The sequence below is a fragment of the Biomphalaria glabrata genome, chromosome 14 (genome assembly GCF_947242115.1).
Source record: "Biomphalaria glabrata chromosome 14, xgBioGlab47.1, whole genome shotgun sequence".
Taxonomy (NCBI): domain Eukaryota; kingdom Metazoa; phylum Mollusca; class Gastropoda; family Planorbidae; genus Biomphalaria; species Biomphalaria glabrata.
The window spans coordinates 15,128,004-15,148,724 of NC_074724.1; the positions used below are offsets into that span (position 1 = coordinate 15,128,004).

General features: G+C 34.3%; 1 protein-coding gene across 3 annotated transcripts; it reads left to right on the plus strand.

Annotated features, from left to right (window-relative positions):
• Nucleotides 1–2,389: 2,389 nt before the first annotated feature.
• LOC106071736 (uncharacterized) lies at nucleotides 2,390–18,971 on the plus strand. Of its 3 annotated transcripts, none has more exons than XM_056010872.1 (10): nucleotides 2,391–2,584; nucleotides 4,799–4,892; nucleotides 6,081–6,175; nucleotides 6,383–6,585; nucleotides 6,893–7,097; nucleotides 8,190–8,465; nucleotides 8,609–8,710; nucleotides 11,807–11,861; nucleotides 12,521–12,580; nucleotides 17,902–18,971. In XM_056010872.1, exons 3-10 carry the CDS (start codon nucleotides 6,094–6,096, stop codon nucleotides 17,927–17,929), a joined length of 1,011 nt encoding a protein of 336 aa, XP_055866847.1. In that variant the 5' UTR covers nucleotides 2,391–2,584; nucleotides 4,799–4,892; nucleotides 6,081–6,093; the 3' UTR covers nucleotides 17,930–18,971. The 3 variants fall into 3 exon arrangements, with proteins under 3 accessions (XP_055866849.1, XP_055866847.1, XP_055866848.1); XM_056010873.1 differs by lacking the exon at nucleotides 2,391–2,584 and adding an exon at nucleotides 3,025–3,158; XM_056010874.1 differs by lacking the exon at nucleotides 4,799–4,892 and having other exon boundaries at nucleotides 2,390–2,584.
• Nucleotides 18,972–20,721: the final 1,750 nt, after the last annotated feature.

Genomic DNA, 20,721 nt, shown 5'->3' on the forward strand with positions numbered 1-20,721 from the left:
TTAGTTTTATTGTCTCATTACTTTTAGATTAGATATATTGCATCAGGTTGATCTAGTCATGATGGGGCTAGATTAAAGCACAAACCACGGACCTCTATAAATCTGCCAAGCAGCAACATGTAAAATGCTGCACACGAGTCCTCTCTCCCACCCAAACACATTGAAAATAAGTTTTGTCTGGTAGAAGTCCCGCATTTCTATCTCCCGCCCCCTTGGCCATCGTTGTTTATATGTCACCAACGTCAGTCACGCCCCCACTCACACGGCCAAGAATGTTAACAGTGGAGACTCAAACCAGATGACCACTTAAATTGACAACCACGTGGAAGCTTCAGTCAAAATACGCATGCCTAATTAACCACACCTGTTCAAATTTTACTTTCATTAAACAAGTTAACACTGAAGTGGTGATATTAAATGTCTTACATGTACTAACATTTATGAATTATCCAGTGTATCCACTAAGATCTTTACTTCTGAATTTTAGTTCTGATCATAAGTATTATCTAGCTATTGTGTTTAAATATTGTATGGTCTATATGTCAATAATCGTGATATGATGTATAAGCTGATGGATTTATATCGCTCCCACATCCCAGTTATAGTGAATATACAAATGACTGAGTCTTTGTAATGTTATGATGTTTTAGAAGCATGTATAAATAGTATAATAGCTTATAAGAAATGATGTTTTTAAAAAGGATAACTATCCCACGTCAAGAACCTCTGGTATCTTGCGGTTTACACAAAGTTGAGAGATTGACAAGGGTGTCAAAACAAGAGTACTATAAAAATCCAAAGGTAGTTCAGATTAGTTTAGGGTAGAACTATGGTGTAAATTCTAATCAAGTTAAAAATATTACAATTAACTCTCACTTTCAACGAAAGTACCAACTCAAAGAACTTGACAACTTAGGGATCTAAATAACTAACACTCTATTGTCCAATACCCGTGCAACTGGCAACACGTAACAGTGAATGTACACATGCTTAACTGTTGATAACTGTACTTCTGTAGCAGACTTTACTAGCCTCACGTCTCGTTCCGGACTTGTACTCAATTCTCTGCTAAGAACCGACTTCACACTTGACTCACTAAACTGGACTGAATGCACTAGCTTTCTTGAACATTCATTTCGTAAATTTTGATTCTAAACATATTAATGCATTTATATATATTGTTACGATCTTCTCAATCAGGCCTTCTACAAACACTGCTAAACACAACAGCACATCTAACATAAGAACTTGACAACAAGAACTTCAATAAACAATGTGGCGTTTTAATTCCAATTACATCGACAGCCAATTCAACACAAGTTGCTTCACTTACTTCAAATGCTTTGCTACACAACAGAACTGCCTAACTAATCACTACAAGTCTCTCTAGCTCGTACAGCTACATTTTCAAGGACTCACACGGTAGCGCACAATCCTTACTGCCTTGCTGTCATGGACTCAATTGTCCTTTTGTTACACATTGTCTCTCGACCGTAAAGGCTTTCGATCAGATGACCATAACATTGGTCATATTTGCGTCTACTAGCAGTAATGTCCCTTGTTCAACAGCCGTTGACCTGTGTGATTCGCCTTAGTCTCGTGTGTCAGTAGGTCGCACACACATTAATCCTTTCAGTCCGCCACTGGGGTTATAACAATATCTCTCTCTATATATCATGGGCGTAGCCAGGATTTTTGTCGGGGTTGGGGGGATTTTTGCCCGCCCCCACCCCAATAAAAAATATTTATTTGTATGTATGTGTGTGTGTACATAATCTTTATTACATTCTGTCCCTTCATTCTTTTGGAAGACGTTTATTGTGCCTTAGAATTTCTTCCTGGAGTAAGTGGAAAAATTGTAGACTCCCCGCCATTGCTAGAAAGGGGGTCTGGGGGAGCGCTAAGAGCTCCCCCAACGCGGGGCGGAGCGCCGCCGCCAAGCACTATTTCTGGTATTGAAAACCAACAAAATGCATATTCTGAGGTATCTACAGTGCATTTTCCTGCTATTAAAAAGTTTTATTTCAAAAACCGTATGTGCTATTCTTACTGACTTAGACCATCCCGCGTCTAATGACGCCAGCGAAAAAAGTTTGAGAAACACTGCTCATTTGCCTTGAATTTTTCTAAGACCTCAGTATCAGCACGACCTATCGGATCTTAATTATTTTTTATTTGACCTGCAATTTTCCTAATAGGAAAAATAGTGCATTGCAGAGCGAAGCAGAAGGAGTGTATGAAGTTTAAAGCCCATGGGTCAGCCTGGGATGCACAAAAAGTCAGTAATCAACTTCCGCCCAAACCAATAGCTGTCTAACGGGTGACATGACAGTAATTTATATATGACCAGTATGGGGTATGCCCGTTATTACAGAATATCTATTTTTGGAGACATGTAATCTTTTGAATTGATAAATGGAACTTTCAATAAGTAAATCCTCTTTGTGATATTGATCAATCTTATAGGATCATGTTGTTATTTACCAAAAGAAAAATATTTAAATACTCTCGCCCAGTGTGCACCAAAATGTCTATATCACTAAGATAAGTCGTCATTTAAAAATGGCATTATCACTTACTGCAGGTATGAAGATCTAATATACGTTTAAATTACGTTTAATGACAATCATACAGCTTGAACTAAATTATTACTAAATCCATAAAAAACAATTAATATGCTCATTTTTACAGGACTTATCTTCTTATCTTATAAATTACAGACCCTACATCTAAAGAGAAGATAATTACGCCCTACTTATATCATGTGTCAATCTAATCATGCTAATTCGTCATAGTTAATGGTTTACTCTGACAAACCCATTCCACGGTCTATTATTTTATGTTCCTCTTTGATTTGTAAAAAAAACAAGTCTTTTAGCTAACCCTAAGGCTTTGACATATATATATATATATATATATATATATATATATATATATATACATATATCCCATATCCTACTTTGTACACTGGCAGTGTACCTTTTTTAAAAAAACTATTAAAGTTTTTTCTATTTTTTCTTTTGTTTTCGTTTAAGAACATGTTTGTCTACAATTTGCCGCGTGCTGTTTGACTTTTACAATTGCGTTTTATTATTTTATTGCGCTTGAAAGTGATAACATTGTCAAAAATTGAAAAAAATGAAACCAGTTCGGAAAATGTAAGTAATAACACTTTTTATAAATATTTTCAAAATAAAAAAAATAATTGATTTAGAAACATAAAGTATCCTAGTATTATAATTAATTAATTTATAGCATAGTCTTTTCAAATTTTATTTTTTTGTAACGTACACTCCCAGTGTACAAGGCAGAATATGCCACTGTAGGAATCAATTACTAATATATGAATCAAAATAGATCAAGACTTCATTTAGAACATAAATTTGTTTGTTTTAAGTGCATTAGCTTTTGCCGAAATGTCGACTCCACTGGAAACATTTAGGAAACTGAACAAGCCTACTGCTCTAGTTTCTATTAGCCTTTAGAAATAAAACGCATTTTTATATACTCCGCGTTGTACTTGTTTCTTGTTTTGTTTCCAACTGTAGTACTGTAGCCTATTGGAAATGCTCGCAAGCATCTACTATCTATAGACGTTATGAGACTACTCATGTGCAATCATCGGAAATTTACGCCTATGGGGATTCCCCTAAACAATAAGTGTTTCGCACACACAGATACACACTTAAGCATGTTCAGATTATCTGCGCTCCATGACCTCCAAATTAACCGAGGGCCACAGAAATAGAGGGTCTTTACAGGGCCACAGAAACAGAGGGTCTTTACATCTTCAGCGCCAAAGATTGCAAGGTCTAAAAGGGGAACTTAACTTTCCCTTTACTTTTGTATAAGAGTGCAATACTTTCTATACTTTGGGTGTCATCCCTGAAGAGCTCATTAAGACCCCAATTAGTTTTAAGTCATGGGTCCAAGGGCAATGAGCTCATTGTAAAATGGTTTTACATGCCATAGTCTGTGGGTTACTAGCCGTCGTGTGCTAGGGTTCATTAAATCCATTCGCGCCATGGATGCCACGCCACTGAATTTAAGTACATATGACTTTTAAGTGAATATGCATCTACGTACATTTCAATCTTGTATGTGCATCCATTTCCTATTAAACTGTATTGTGTTGCATGCCTATTCGTTGAGTGCCTACCCTAGAGAGTTACAACAATATATATTAAATGACCAGTAACTTCATGCTCTATACATTTAGTATCACATCTCATGATAAGATAATACTTTAGTTAATGACAGTCTGGGCCCCCTGCATTTTACTCAAATCAATTTAAAACTAAAGTTCCTTTCTATTATAGAGGTCTAAACTATGGATACATGGATTTTTTATTGAAGTTTTTTGCCAATTTCAATTTTATCTAACTACTCCAGAAAATGTTTAAGTCCTCGTTTCTTACTTTTTCTATACGAACAGATACACACCTAAATCCATTTGAATGTGAACAGTATTTATTCACATTTTGAATAAAACATTATAACCTCAGATAAGAGCTATAAATGACATATTTGTTTCTGATGCTAATCTCTCACCTTCGTTTGAAACATTTTTAGTAATATTATTATTTTGTGTTATCACTAGTTTTAATTTTAAACCATTGAAAATAAAACATAATAAATGTATACATATATATATATATATATATTTCTATCTGCCTATCTATCCATCCATCCATCCATCCTCTATATGTATAGAAATCTCTCTATATATATATTTTTCTCGTTTACGTGTGTACTTGTCGTTTTGAAATTAATTAACTCTTTTTTGTTTGTTCTGTAGCTAATGTTGAGGATCGATAATTGATTTCATAAAGACACTTTTGAGCTCATATTGCTTGGTCAAGATCTTGCCAACATTTTTGATTTTCTACTTGGTAATTTGAGATTCGTTACATTTTTCTACTATAATAACGCTTATAACGATTTCTCATTATTGTAATATCTCTTTCCACAAAAAAAAAATAATATTTTTTTTACATCTGTTTTTATATTAATAACTAAATAAATAATTGACTAAACAGAAGAAGTAAATGAAAGTGTTGTTCTTCATTTAAAATACTTAAAATAACAAGTAAAAGACACATTTATCACACTAATCAATCGTTTTTAGAAGCCCCCGAAAGGGGGAAAAGACGCTAATAGTTTTGTGTCAAATGTCTGTCCGTCTGTCCGTCCGATTTAGATCTCCATTCAAACGTATGATGCAACGGCTAGTTCTTTCTTTTCTGAAAGCGAAATATCTAGTTTTCTAATCACTTATGCAAGCAGTGTTTTCATAAAAATACACCACTTTTAAAACTATTCACTACTAATAAAAACAACCAATGGTGGCTTTTTAGTAGGGGGGATAGCAATTTGCCATATTTTTAAAACATTTATGCCAATGGTTTTAGATTTGTCCAAAAATGTATTTCTTTTACATTTGCATAGCTACGTTAAGTAAGTTCTGTCCTACTATTTACTACTTTGACCCAAAAATAATGTTTACTTTTTATTTAGAGAGAAAAGATCTATTTAGTATGCATATAAGTTGGACATAATTTAAAACAAAAATTAATAAGTAGTTTTTGATATTATCGCGTGAACTGCTGCGGCAGTTGGTATTTATACAACAATTAACTTATGAATTATTCTTTTTTTTTACGGAAATGTATTTTTATTCTTTAGAGGATTTGAATAGAAGATTGACCCTTTACAAAACAATTTGATCAATTAATATTCATTATAAGTCATCAGTTAGGCCAGGTTCACATCTAGCTTCACACTCACTATCACTTATCCTTTCGTCCGCTGGGGCACCACACAAGATCTGTCAACCTTTCTCCAATCTTCTCCGTCATTTGTCTTTGATAGAAATTCATTCTGATGTCCTTTCTGAAAATATTGGTACATGCCTTTATACCTTCCTGGGTGGACCACTTCGGGGACGATTTTGAGTTTGTGTTTCCACAAACTGTCCTTGTAACCTTGTTTTTTTTTTATTAAATTAACCTTTCATTTTAATAAATGTTCATTTCAGGAGATATTTTCATTAAAATCAATCTATTTGTACAATTTTGCAGTGATAAATTGAGAATGACAGTTCTTGAAATGATAAGAAATGTCTGTTTAGTATTCCTCTACGTTTGCTGTTTTTTGAATTGTGGTTTGGCATTCGGTAAGTAGAAAAACGTGTACTTAAAACTATTTACATCTAATAATACATTTCGAATATAAATATTCAGTTAGAATTGAGCTTCTTATAATAATGTGTACACAGAAAAGAAAAAAAATGTTATCAAGATTTTTAAAAGTACAATATGAATGTGTTGAAATAATCTAAAAATTCATTGACGTAAACGTATTTATTACCCTGTATGTTCAGATGAAGTTGACTTGAACAAAGTTTCGATAAATCTAAAACAATATGACATTCAAAGTGGTACAACCAACTGCACCAATGGACTTTTGGCTCACGTTGATCGTTTTATAGCCGTTGGATTGATAGATATTGAACCACCATTGCAAATAAGTGACATGGTCATTACATTTCAAATTAAGACAAACACATCGTCCGTTCCTGAAAAAGTGAGTACCTAATAAATCTATATCTATCTATCTATCTATCTATCTATCTATCTATCTATCTATCTATCTATCTATCTATCTATCTATCTATCTATCTATCTATCTATCTATCTATCTATCTATCTATCTATCTATCTATCTATCTGTCTATCTTTGTATATAAATATACGTATGTATTTAAAAGGGCTACAGTCTTGTTTACTACACAGAACAAAAAATCCATTTCATAAGAATTAACTTAATTTAATTAAAAAAAAATTATTTAAAGCCTAGTCAATAGATTTTATTTAAATAAAATATTTTTTAGTACAAAGTAGTGCAAGGGAAATGGTGCATGGAGAATTCCGAAGATGAAGAAGTTGTGTGTACTAAGACAGACGAAGCGAACAGTTTTAAAGTGATTCTTAACATTACTGCAGTCCAGTTGCTGAATGGGATGGAACTCTTTTTGACTGTGTATCTTGATGACTGGTTCAAGACAAACGGACCTATATCTGTTCCACCAATTTACGGTAAATACAAGAAAATAAATACTATTTTAAAAATATGTTTGATAATAGAATAAACTCCACCCCGCAACACCGCCACCCCTCTTTAGACGATGCGCCCACCTTTACGAAACTATAAATCATACCCTTTTTAAATACACCAATTAGGTTCACCAAAGTTTGTTTACTGTTGCCACAACTTTCTCGCATAATTAACTCTTGGAATAGTGGTGCGGAATAACGAAACAATGTAAGTAATTTTGCAATGGCTAAAATGCTATAAGCATACAGTTCAGTTGCTTGCCAGAAATAGAAGAAGAAATTTACTTATTAACCTATTTTCAGTTCCTCTCATTAGCTTGTAAGCTCTTCCTGTGCTAGAAGGGTAGAAATTGGGTGGACACAAGTCTTTAAAACGGTTCACAACGATTTTTAAAATTTTTAACAGTTTAAACATATCCTTGAAAAAAAATAATTTATTAATACACAATATGAATATATCATTTCTAACTAGAGCCATTATTTAACTCTAGTATTTTAATGCTTCCAAATTTAAAAATAAATATCACCGAAAAAGATTTCTCCTTTACGATTCTGATTTTTTTTTTGTAAGAGCGTTTGTTTTTCTCTCTCTGAATTGCATATGAATGATAGATAGCTAAATGAAAATATTTTTTACCCAAGCCCTAATCCCCTCCCCCGTTAAAATGCCTGGTTAGGTTCATATATAAATGTATTCTGAGTTTAGAAAATTTGTATTTATTTTATGCTACTTGTTTTCCAAATGTTTTCCTAATCGAAACTTTTCGCCGCGGAACAATAAGCTTATTGTTTTAGAAAGATTAAATCCAGGTGGTGCCGTAGTAGTTAATTATTCCAGTAGTTCGTGGAACACCTACTGAGGCCTCGCGAAACGCTAAGTTTAGCGGAACACAGGTTTGGAAACACTGTTGTTGAGTATTGTATATGAACATATTTTAGAACATGCAAATTACGTTTTCCATTTTTAAGTATACTATAAAACAGAGTCCTCAATATGAAATAATATTGAGCAACCAATTGTGTATCTCAATCTGAAAGATTTTTATTTTTATTTTGTACAATTTTGTTTTACAGATTTATCTGATGTTAATATATTATTGAATGGCAACAAAGTGAATTCCTCAACACCTAGAATGGAAGCTTCAATGTTCACATTGTGTTGTGTGAATGCTCCATCGCCTTGTTTTGTGATGGTGTCTAATCAGCTCGGTGAACAAGTCAACAACGAGAACTGCGTGAATGTCACTCATGAGAAAGACATGAATTACACAATACATCTCCATGTCTGTCATAATGTGAAGCGGTTTGTCTTGAATGTAACGTCTGGGCAAGCATCTAAAAGTTTCAGCGGTAGTTATATTTCTATCTAGATAGATGTATGCATATACGTATATGCATTTAGGAATATATGTATGCGTCTATGTATATCCATTTTATCTACCTAGCTATCCATAAAAAAAATTCTATGTTCATTTTTTTTTATCCTAATCTAGGCAACAGTTACTGGAATTCAAAAACACTTGCTGGTTGCGTGTTACTGACTCTCACTGTTAAAATAGTATCTCTGATCTACCTGAAGACGTGTTCCACTGAAGGTAATGGCTTTGTTTTTAAACGTGACTTCTTGTTGTACATTTTTATAAAGTCTTTCGAGAAGTTAATAACATTTTAAATTTATGTTCCTATAATAGGTGAAAGTTGTAAATGTGTACTAATATTTCAACTAATGTGTAAATATTAATTAATTAATTAATAATAAACTATTGACTTCATTTTTTTTAATTGTGTCAATGGTAGACAAGATCTACATAGTTTCGATCTAGAACTAATTTGAATGTATTGACATTATTAATAAACTTTACATTTTTGAGACATTTTTGTTTGAACCCAGTTTATCTTATTATTTATAGTTTAGTCCACCTTGCATGAGATTTTCCAATACAGTACACCAAATACATTAAAAATATTCTATTATTAAAAACTTCATTACATTAACTTTCCACTTAGTAAATACTAGCCGAATATTACCCGCGTCCTGTGGGTCTTAGTTTGTGTATTACTAATCTAGTGGATTGGATTTAGATATATGTCAAACTTGGCTAATGTTCCTTTCACATTTTCTTTCGTCACAATAATAAATATAGTCATGCAAAAATGGGTTTACCCATTTAGCAGATACATTTTTATATAAAAGATAAATTCTATGGAAACGGGTTTACCTGATTTATCAAAACGTGTCTTTTATAGCGATAAATTTAGCAATTAAAATAAAAATAAAAGAAGTGCGCTATGTATGGGATAGAACGTACGTCGCGATGTCTCAATTCACAGACAGAAGGAACGAATTTATTTTAAAATGCTTTTGAAAAACAAATCTGAAGGTTAATTGATTAAAATAAATTCCAGTTAGTACCCAAGAAACACTTATGTCAATTTTTATCAAGATTGGTCAAAAGGTTTTGATTTATATTCGGAACATACATACATACATACATACATACATCATAAGCGTAGCTAGGATTTTTTTTTGGGGGGGGGGGGGAATCCACCCCCCAAACCCACCCCCCCCCCGCGAAAATTTTTTTTTATATGCATTTATGTGTGTGTGTGTGTACATATTCTTTATTGCATTCTGACCCTTCATTCTTTCGGAAGAATGTGCCCTAGAATGGGTTGTTCCATGAATTAGTGGGAAAATTGTAGATTCCCCGCCATTACTAGCAAGGGGTCTGGGCTCCCCCAACGCGGGGCGAAGCCCCGCCGCCAAGCACTATTTCTGGTATTGAAAGCCAACAAAATGCATATTCTGAGGTATCTACACCGCATTTTCCTGCTATTAAAAAGTTTTATTTCAAAAACTTAATGTGCTATTCTTACTGACTTAGACCCTCCCGCGCCTTTCGGAGCATTTGACGTCAAGCTGTTTCCATAAAAATCTGTCACTGGTAATGTCTGAAGCCTCTTCCCACCGGCCATGAGGACCTCAATGAATGAGTGGCGTCAAGTTGTACTAGGATATCATTGCAACTCTTCTTATGCGTAATTCATTTTGTCGGAGAACATGTCCCGCAAACCTCATGCGTCGCTCTCTCACTATCTTACTATGGGGTCGACTCCCAGTTCGGCATAGGATTTCCTTGATTTAAACCCGATCTCTATATGACTCCTAAAATCTGTCTTAGCCATCTTTGTTGAGCAACATTTAGTGTTTTTCAATTTCGGCAGATGACTATTCACTGTAGTTTATTAAGGGAGCCCTGCCACTGGTAAAAATGTGTAACCTCTCTTGAATACGCTCTTGGAATAAAGTGACTGTAGTTTGCTTTAGATTTTATATCGAAAAGAGAAGTTTTATCGTCAAAATCATCTAAAGGGGTTTTAAACTTTAAAAAAAAACGCCATCTGTAGAAGAGGGGTTTAAACTCAAACCCCCGATTAAATTGGCTACGTTCAAATAATTTTAGTGTGTAATTTGCTTTTTTTTATATATTGAAGAGGTCTTTTTTAGCATCAAACCCCTCTGAATGGGGGTTTAAACTCAAAACCTCTTTTGGCAACGCTCATATCATTTTGAGTGCGTAATTTGCTTTTTTTCTTACACTGAAGATTTTTTTTTAGCCTCAAACCCCCCTGGCGTAGGGTTTAAACTCAAAACCCCTTTGGCTACGCTCATAGATATTAGAGTGAGTAATTTGCTTTTATTTATAATGAAGAGGTACTTTTTAGCTTCAAACTCCACTGGAGGGGAGTTTAAACTCAAAACCCCTTTGACTACATTCGTAACATTTTGAGTGTATAATTTGCTTTGTTTTTATTATTAAAGAGGTATTTTTTACCTTTGAACCCCGCTGAAGTGGGATTCAAACTCAAAACTAAGTCAAAACCCATTTAGCTACGCTCTTAACATTTTGAGTACGTAATTAGCTTTTTTTTATATTGAAGAGAGGTTTTATCGTAAATTTTGGAGGGTGTTTTAAAATCAAAATCTCCCTTAACTGTGCTCTTGGAATTAGGGGATTTTCGTTTGCATTTTTTTTTTGTTTTGTTTTATAGAAGAGGGGGAGTTAACTACAAAAACCCCAAGTAGGGGTTTAAAACTCAAAACCCCCTGGTAGGGGGTTTTAAACTCAAAACCCCATTGGTTGTGCTGGGGCAAGTGATGGTTCAGTATTAAAATCTCACCTAAAATAAACAAAATCAAAGCAAAAAATCATTCACTAAATTCCTATCCCCCCAAGGGGGGGGGGATTTCATTTGGGGGGGGGGGTTTGAACCCCAAAACACTCCCCTGGCTACGCCCATGACATACATACATACATACATACATAGGCATACATAGGCATACATACATACATACATACATAGGCATACATAGGTATACATACATACATACATACATACATACTTACATACATACATACATAGGCATACATAAGCATACATACATACATACATACATACATACATACATACATACATACATACATACATAGGCATACATAGGTATACATACATACATACATACATACATAGGCATACATATATATATATATATATATATATATATATATATATATATATATATATATATATATATATATATATATACATATATACGCACGCCTTACTTTCTACTTTATATTATAGATAAAAAAGAATATAGTATAATTATGTTAACATTATTGTTACAGTTTCAGAGAAATCAAATTTCACACAGAACTTGCTTGACAATGGACAAGAAATATTGTAAGTAACTAGACAATACAGTTTATATTTGTGTTTCTTAATCTAAACATCTTAATTCAAATGTATACTAAATTAGTCAAAGATTATAATAAAATTATATTAAAATTAATTCATTCACTCACCACTTATTCCCACTATATATATATATATATATATATATATATATATATATATATATATATATATATATATATATATATATATATATATATATATATATGTGTGTGTGTGTGTGTGTGTGTATGTGTGAACATAATTTTTTTCATAACAAGAGCATCGTGATAGAATTAAATCTTTAAGCGCTACTCTTAGGGTTTATAGATAATTTTCACGTAACATAAGTGCTTCAAGGTCAAATATTAAAAAAAAACCAACTCGTTTATTTGCCAATGATGCATTTTTAGTTATTGCGTAGCAAGGTCGTAGTTGAAAATGTAGCCAAGTTACTTTAAAAATAAGACGAAATTAAGAAGTATAAAATACCTTAGATAGTTCGAGAAAGAAAAAGACGTAGATTGTAGAGACTAAACAAAGAGATGCATTAACTGTTTTGCGGCCTCTGTGACTGTTGTAAATGTATTGAAATTAAATTGTAGTGTTTATTTTTGATACGATATTAATATTCAATAACTTTTATATTATTTTTTCCATGCATTTAGCGATTCAAATCCAGTAACTAAAATTGATTTAATTGTTAAAGAGTCTGCTATCACTCCTCGGTAAGTTAAAAAGACAAAACTGCTTTCTATTCTTAAATTAAATATAAAAGTGAAGCTAGGTGCTGAAACAAATGACGATACATACATATTAAACATAAATAAGCAGCAGCACCAGGGACCAAGTTTTTAAATGAGAGAAAGTAGTGAATTAAATGCGCCGAAAATAAAGGACTGCACCGACCAAGGCACTGCACTAACCAGGGCTTGAACCAGTGACTCTGGAAACGACAACACAGCCTAGCGATAACGCAGTAAGCGAACTTAACCTCTAGACCATAGGAATGTCCAAAAATACATTCTTCTGGTCCAGAGTCATTTCGCCCGAATGCATATTACCACCACAGTGGCCTTGGTCGGCGCAGTCCCACATTTTATATATATTCGGTCCCTGATGCTGCTGTTTACTTATGTTTAACTAGTCGACCCACGGCGTAGCAAACGTCGTTATTTTGCTGGGCCGGCCTTAGACCAATGCAACCTATGCGGCCGCAGTGGACCCACGCTAATTCTAGGTGTAAATTATTAAACAGTTTATAACATGTAACAGAATTTCCGCAGCCTCCTGATTTACAAGAAGCTACTTGAAGTCTCCTGAAATTGCAAATATACGAAAAAGTTATGGAAATCTCCGGAAATTATTAAAATCTTTAGAAAACTGAAAAAAAAAAAGAATTTCCTGAAATATTTAGAGAATTTTTTTTTATTTTGGAGTGTCATTCAAAATGGAAATTGCCAAATCCTACGCGCGAAGATAAAAAAAAAATACATTATTGTCACAGTCTCGGTTGACATTGCTTGTTAAATGTTCACCTAGGGTTAAGAGGTTAAAAGACACGTGGAACTCCTGATATAGAAACAGGAACAAGAATGACTAAAATTGACTTTTAGTTCAGTCAAGTAAGTCAAGTGGTATCCTTTGGACCGGGCAGTCAAGTAGTATCTTTTGGTTCGGGACTTACAATAGCGACTTAGAAAGTTAAATTTCAGTTCAGTAGTAATTTTTGGGCAGTTGATGCCAGTGGTCTTTTTGAGACATGTATTTCTAGTAGTTATTCTGTATTATTCTGTACAGTGTTACCCGCTGAGATGCGGACGTTATTTGTAATCTACTCTGGAGAGTTTAACGTATTGGGTATATTTGATACTGCTGTTATGCGGATGGGATTGTTTCTTGACTTGTTTAACTGACAAGGAGTGCAGTATTATTTTTATTGTTATCAAATAAACTTTATTAAGTCAATCTGTAGTATCTATGTTTGTCACGTGTCAAGAGTACTCCAGGAAGCACGAACCCAGCATTCTATAATAGAGACCAGTCCCTCGTGTGTGTAAAAGTAATACACGTCACACAATATCAACGCCACGTCTCAAAACGTGCATTTACAATTATGCAATACCCGTATTTGTGTAATCTTGTGAAAGAACCTTCTCTCGCTTCAAACTAATGAAGAATTACTTGAGGTCAACAATTCTCGTAGATAAATTGAAACATTTGGTAATTCTTGCTATTGAGCATGATCTATGTAGGAAACAGAATTTTATGATATACTGTATGACTTTACTACACGCAAGGCTCGTAAAATAGTTATATACGTAGTAAAGAATGAATAAAATGCAAAGACTTATTTATTTTCTAATAAAAACGCTTAATTTTTACTTATTATCCGTATCCCATCCGAACTTGGACTCGCCACAATACGTTTCGCATAGAGCCCCACAACGGTTGTGTCCGGCCCTGCTATTTAGTAACGGGTGAATATAGAGTAGATTACTTGTTCTCCCCTCCTCTTTTTTTAGCCGCTAAAGTTACGTGGAGTTACTCTAGTCCGACATACAGAAATAAAAGAGTGATCTTTCCTTTACTTCTTATTGTCCAAACTGTTGAGCCATGAAGAAAATTATATATATATCATGGGCGTAGCCAGGATTTTTTTTCGGGGGGGGGTTTTGGGGGGGTGAATTTTTTTTCTCCCCCCCCCCCCCCACCGACCCCCCCTCCCCCGCGAAAAAAAAATTGTATGTATTTATGTGTGTGTGTGTACATAATCTTTATTACATTCTGACCCTTCATTCTTTCGGAAGACGTTTATTGTGCCCTAGAGTAGGTTCTTCCATGAGTTAGTGAAAAAATTGTAGATTCCCCGACATTACTAGCAAAGGGGTCTGGGTAAACGCTAGGAGCTCCCCCAGCGCGGGGCGAAGCCCCGCCGCCAAGCACTATTTCTGATATTGAAAACCAACAAAATGCATATTCTGAAGTATCTACAGTGCATTTTCCTGCTATTAAAAAGTTCTATTTCAAAAAGCTAATGTGCTATTCTTACTGACTTAGACCCTCCCTCGTCGTTCGGCGCATTTGCCATCCAACTGTTTCCATAAAATTGTAGACTCCCCGCCATTACTAGCAAGCGGGTCTGGGGGAGCGCCAGGAGCTCCCCAGCGCGGGGCGAAGCCCCGCCGCCAAGCACTATTTCTGGTATGGAAAGCCAACAAAATGCATATTCTGAGGTATCTACAGTGCATTTTAATGCTATTAAAAAGTTTTATTTTAAAAACCTAATGTGCTATTCTTACTGACTTAGACCCTCCCACGCCGTTCGGAGCATTTGACGTCAAGCAGTTTCCATAAAAATCTGTCACTGGTAATGTCTGAAGCCTCTTCCCACCTACCATGAGGACTTCCATGAATGAGTGGCGTCAAGTTGTACTAGGATATCATTGCAACTCTTCTTATGCGTAATTCATTTTGTCGGAGAACATGTCCCGCAAACCTCATGCGTCGTTCTCTCACAATCTTACTAAGGGGTCAACCCCCAGTTCGGCATAGGATTTCCTTGATTTAAATCCGATCTCTATAACTGACTCCTACAATCTGTCTTAGCCATCTTTGTTGAGCTATATTTAGTGTTTTTCGATTTCGGTAGATGACTATTCACTGCAGTTTATTAATGGAGCCCTGCCACTGGTATAAATGTGTAACCTCTCTTGAATACGCTCTTGGAATTAAGTGACTTTAGTTTGCTTTAGATTGTATATCGAAAAGAGAAGTTTTATCGTCAAAATCTTCTGTTGGGGGTTTTCCACCTCAAAATGCTCTGTAGGGGGATCTTAGACTCAAAACCATCTGGAGGGGTTTTAAACTTTAAAAAAAAAAAAGCCTTCTGTAGAAGAAACTCAAAACCCCCGATTGGCTTGGCTACGCTCAAATAATTTTAGTGTGTAATTTGCTTTTTTTTTATATTGAAGATGTATTTTTAGCACCAAACCCCTCTGAATGGGGGTTTAAACTCAAAACCCCTTTCGGCAACGCTCATAGCGTTTTGAGTGCGTAATTTGCTTTTTTTCTTACACTGAATATGGCGGGGGGTCTAAACTCAAAACCCCTTTGACTACGCTCATAGATTTTAGAGTGAGTAATTTTCTTTTATTTATATTGAAGAGGTACTTTTTAGCTTCAAACTCCACTGGAGGGGAGTTTAAACTCAAAACCCCATAGACTACACTCCTAACATTTTTAGTGTATAATTTGCTTTTTTTTTATTATTAAAAAGAGGTAAAACCCATTTATCTACGCTCATAACATTTTGAGTGCGTAATTAGCTTTTTTTTATATTAAAGAGGGGGTTTATCGTTAATTTTAGACGGGGTTTTAAAATCAAAATCTTCCTTAACTGTTCTCTTGGAATTAGGGAATTTTCGTTTGCATTTTTTTTGTTTTGTTTTATAGAAGAGGGGGAGTTAACTGCAAAAACCCCAGGTAGGGGGTTTTAAACTCAAAACCCCTAGTAGGGTTTTTTAAACTTGAATCGCTCTGGTAGGGGTTTTAAACTCGAACCCCCCAAGTAGGGGTTTTTAAACTCGAACCCCCCCTGGTAGGGGTTTTTAAACTCGAACCCCCCTGGTAGGGGGTTTTAAACTTAAAACCCCTTTGGTTTTGCTAGGGCAAGTGATGGTTTAGTACTAAAATCTCAACTAAAATAAACAAAATCAAAGCAAAAAATCAGTCACTAAATTCCGACTCCCCCCCCCCCAGGGGGGGGATTTCATTTCGGGGGGGGGGTTTGAACCCCAAGAACCCCCCCCCCTGGCTACGCCCATGATATATATATATATATATATATATATATATATATATATATATATATATATATATATATATATATATATATATAGTCAACTCTAAGATACGCCTCTTTTTGCAGGGCCGACCATGGGCCACTGCAACCGATGCGACCGCAGTGGGCCCCACAATTTCATAGGACCTGCGCTTATTCCAGGTGTAAATTATGAAATTAAATCATTTTTATAACTTATAACAGATTTCCCGCAGCCGCCTGATTTACCAGGAGCTCCTGGAAATCTCATAAAATTGCTAAATATACGAAAAAGTCATGGAAATTATTAAAATCTTTTGAAAACAAAAAATCTCATGAAATATATAGACAAAACCAAAGTAGATTAATTCTTCTCCTCCCTTACTCTTCTTTTTTTTTCGCCACTAAAACAACGTGGGGTAGAAATAAAAAAGTGATTTTTCCATGACGTCTTGGTCCCTACGGTTAAGTCTGCTATTTTGTTTCGGATGAATACTACTTGTTCTTTCCCCCCCCCCCTCTTTTTTTCGTAGGGTAACTCTAGTCCGTCCAAATTGCAGAAATAAAAGAGAGTGATCCTTCCTTTACTCCTTGCGTGTCCAAACTCTATAGTTATGGAGAGTATTTTATATATAGTTCAGTATCTATCATCATTAGTTTCAGCACCTAGCTTTACTTCTATATTTACTTTCATAGCTTAATTGCTCATACCCACTGAATCTTCTGTATTTAGTGTATTTATGTTGTCCATTTGTCATTAGGTGAGATACACAATGTTTGTCTAATACATGCCTAACGGCTGTCTGTGTCGCTCTATTGAAGTTGTTGGTGAACGGATGGGGGAGGAGCTAGCTAGGGCATGAGACTATTGACCACTGGGGGTGGTAATTTGCATTCGGGCAAAATGACTCTGGACCAGAAGAATTTATTTTTGGACATTCCGATGGTCTAGAGGTTAATTTCGCTTAGTGCATTATCTCTAGGCGGTATTGTCGTTTCCATGGTCCCTTTTCGAGCCCTGGTCGGCACAGTCACTTATTTTCGTCACATTTAATTCACTACTTTCTTCCATTTAAAAACTTGGTCTCTGGTGTAGCTGTTTGTTTATGTTAAATATTTATTCTTAAATTTTATTTCAATTCTCATTTCATTTCTTTCGTAGAACACTTATCTAATTATAAATTCAATTAGATCATTCAATCTACTTTGTTTTCTTTTCTTTTGCAGGTCAAGCTATACTTTTTCAGACAATTAATGAATTATTTTACTGGTAATTTCTTTCTAAATTATATTAGGCCTTGAAAGAAGAGAATATTTTTTATAGACATTCAACATTTATGTCTTTTTTTATAATTATTTCCATTATGACGACTTGGAAAGGTTTAAGGTTTCATAGTGATGGCTTACGTAAACTGCAGCACTTGTCAGGAACAGATCCATTTTAACCTTATACGTTATAAGATTGTTAGGACCGCCTCACGTTTTTTTTTTCGTTTTTCATAAGTATTATTTGAGATTTGTTGAAACATTTCGATGGTAAATTACGTTATATTGCAATGATTGGAAAGGAACCTGCCTAACCCTTGTAACTGTGTATAAATCTGTATTAATGTTTCCACATATTATGGAAGAATGTATTTTTTCTTTTGCTTATTTTTGTTAGCTTCCAATACGGGTATACTTCTTATTGCAGCTTTACACACAAATACTTGTTCATAAGTGTATAATTCAAATTTCTTGGTATAAAATCGTTAAAAGAACGAAAGGATGATGACCGTATACCTGCTCTCTCTTTCAACGTGTGTGTGTGTATATTCAACAACGGTTAAGCTTGGTTATTTTTCTTTGGGTATTTGTTGTTTTTTATTTGACCAGTACTCCCCCCCCCAAACCTTGTTTTTTTTTCATTTGTTTTGCACTTCCAATACAAGCCCTATCACTAATCTGGTCAAGCCCCTGCGCAGGCATAACCATTGTCCGATTTAGACAAAAATGACATAGAAAAGGACAATTTTATTCTGAAGTTTAGTTTATTATAAAATGTTTTGCATAATAAATGAATTATCTTTGTTGTAGTCGCTATTAGTTTAGTTAGCTTTCTTACTTTTGTGTGTGTGTGCCTACTGACTACAATAGTATAATTTTGTATCAATCTTGTCCAACTAACCTTTTACAAGATTAATGTTTGCATAAAGATCTATTTATTAGAAACTCTCTTATACCATATTTTTGTTCTGTTTATTGTATGTACTGTTATCAATAAATCTGGATTTCTTCGGATTTCACTTTTAAATTATCGTGCATTTTGTTCTTCGATTGTGTTATAGCTTCATTAGGAATGTGTGTGTGTGTGTGTGATTAATTTTTGGTGCTTTAGTTAATTTGTGATGTTTTGTATATTTTTTCCTAAATTTGTGAACAAATGACAATGTAGTTTTGTGAATCTATAACTGCAGAGATAAATCTAAAATTGTAGGCTTTTATGTAATGTAAAATAACTATAACTATAATGAAATATGTTTTAACAATAATAAAAATAATAACAATGACAAAGCCTGGTTGTGCGGTATGCATCGCACTGCCGATCTATTGTCTTGTTGGTCATGGGTTCATACCCTTCCCACAGCCAACCCCGTCGTCCTGGGCAAGAAAGTAAATTATTTTCTTCGCTGAATGAACATCCGAAACATGTAGAACATTTTACAAACAAACAATGACATTAGAGCTAAGCTAAAAAATATAATATCAATCTATAAAGTATCTAGTATTTAATGTCCTTTTTATCAAAATGTATTCATATATATGTTATATAATAATAATAATAATAATAATAATATAATAATAGTAATAATAATCTTTACTGTCGGTATGGCAATTTGCCTTACAATTTGTGCATTACACCAAACAAAAAACATTATAACTATAAGAAACCAAAGTGTACATTCACACCAGACTCACTCATAATTTACATGTGAAAAAGTTTATACCAGATTGTTCTTATTTAATGATTTGATTGCCAGGGGAACAAAAGAGTGTTTGTGTCTGTTTGTCTTTGCCATCGGTGTGTTGTATCTCTTTTGTGATGGTAAAATCACAAAATCCTGACACAAAGGGTGATTCCTTATTTCGAGGATTTTGTTACCTTTTTTATAGATGTTTGTCCCAAACAACTGCCCAAATGAGGTTTGTTTTTTGCCAATGATTTCACCAGCAGCGTTTAGGATTCTATAAAGTTTATTTTTATTTTTAATGCTCAGATTGCCATACCGGGCAGTGATATTGAAACTTAAAATATTGCAGATGTGAACGTGATAAGACATAGCCTAGGCCTTTTCGCTAACATTAAACGACGACAGTTTTTTTATTAATCGTAATCTTTGCTGCCCTTTTTTGCTGATATAATTAGTATTTGCAGTAAAATTTAGTTTATTGTCTAGGATAGTACCGAGGTATTTAAAGGTTTGCACTATTTCAATAGTCTCTCCCGCCACAGAAACAATATCATTTTCCTTCTTTTCCCTACGAAAATCAATTACAATTTTTTTTTTACATTTAATAATAAAAAAATATCTTTACAGTAATTTTCAATGTGTTCTATTTCTCTGAAATACTCATTTACGTCTGAGCTCACTGAGAGCAGGGCATCATCAGCGAATTTTGTGAAGGAGCAAAAAAGAAACACAATGGCGATGTCACAGCCCCCTGGGGCGCCCCTGTGTTAACTATGCGTTCATTTGATATAACATTGTTTACCCTAACCCTCTGCGATCTCTGGGTAAAAAATTTATTAGCCCATAGTATTATGTATGGACTAATCTTCAACGCTTTCATCTTTTCAATGAGTAAATGAAGTTGTATAGTGTTAAAAGCTGATAAAGAACAATCTTACATAAGTGTTCGGTAAGTCCAGATGTTTGTAGACACAGTTTAAAATATTTAGGATGGCATCGTCTACACCTTTACCCTTTTGGTAAGCAAATTGTAAAGGGTCTAACTTACTACAAAGATCATTCAGAAGAAACATTTGAACCAATTTTTCTAAACATT

Bases quoted from the DNA above. Each gene is read 5' to 3' on its own strand.
- LOC106071736 (XM_056010874.1), top strand. From the start codon at position 6,094: ATGACAGTTCTTGAAATGATAAGAAATGTCTGTTTAGTATTCCTCTAC. The intron at 6,586-6,892 runs GTGAGTACCTAA...AATATTTTTTAG, and splicing joins CATCGTCCGTTCCTGAAAAA to TACAAAGTAGTGCAAGGGAA. The intron at 12,581-17,901 runs GTAAGTTAAAAA...TTTCTTTTGCAG, and splicing joins GAGTCTGCTATCACTCCTCG to GTCAAGCTATACTTTTTCAG.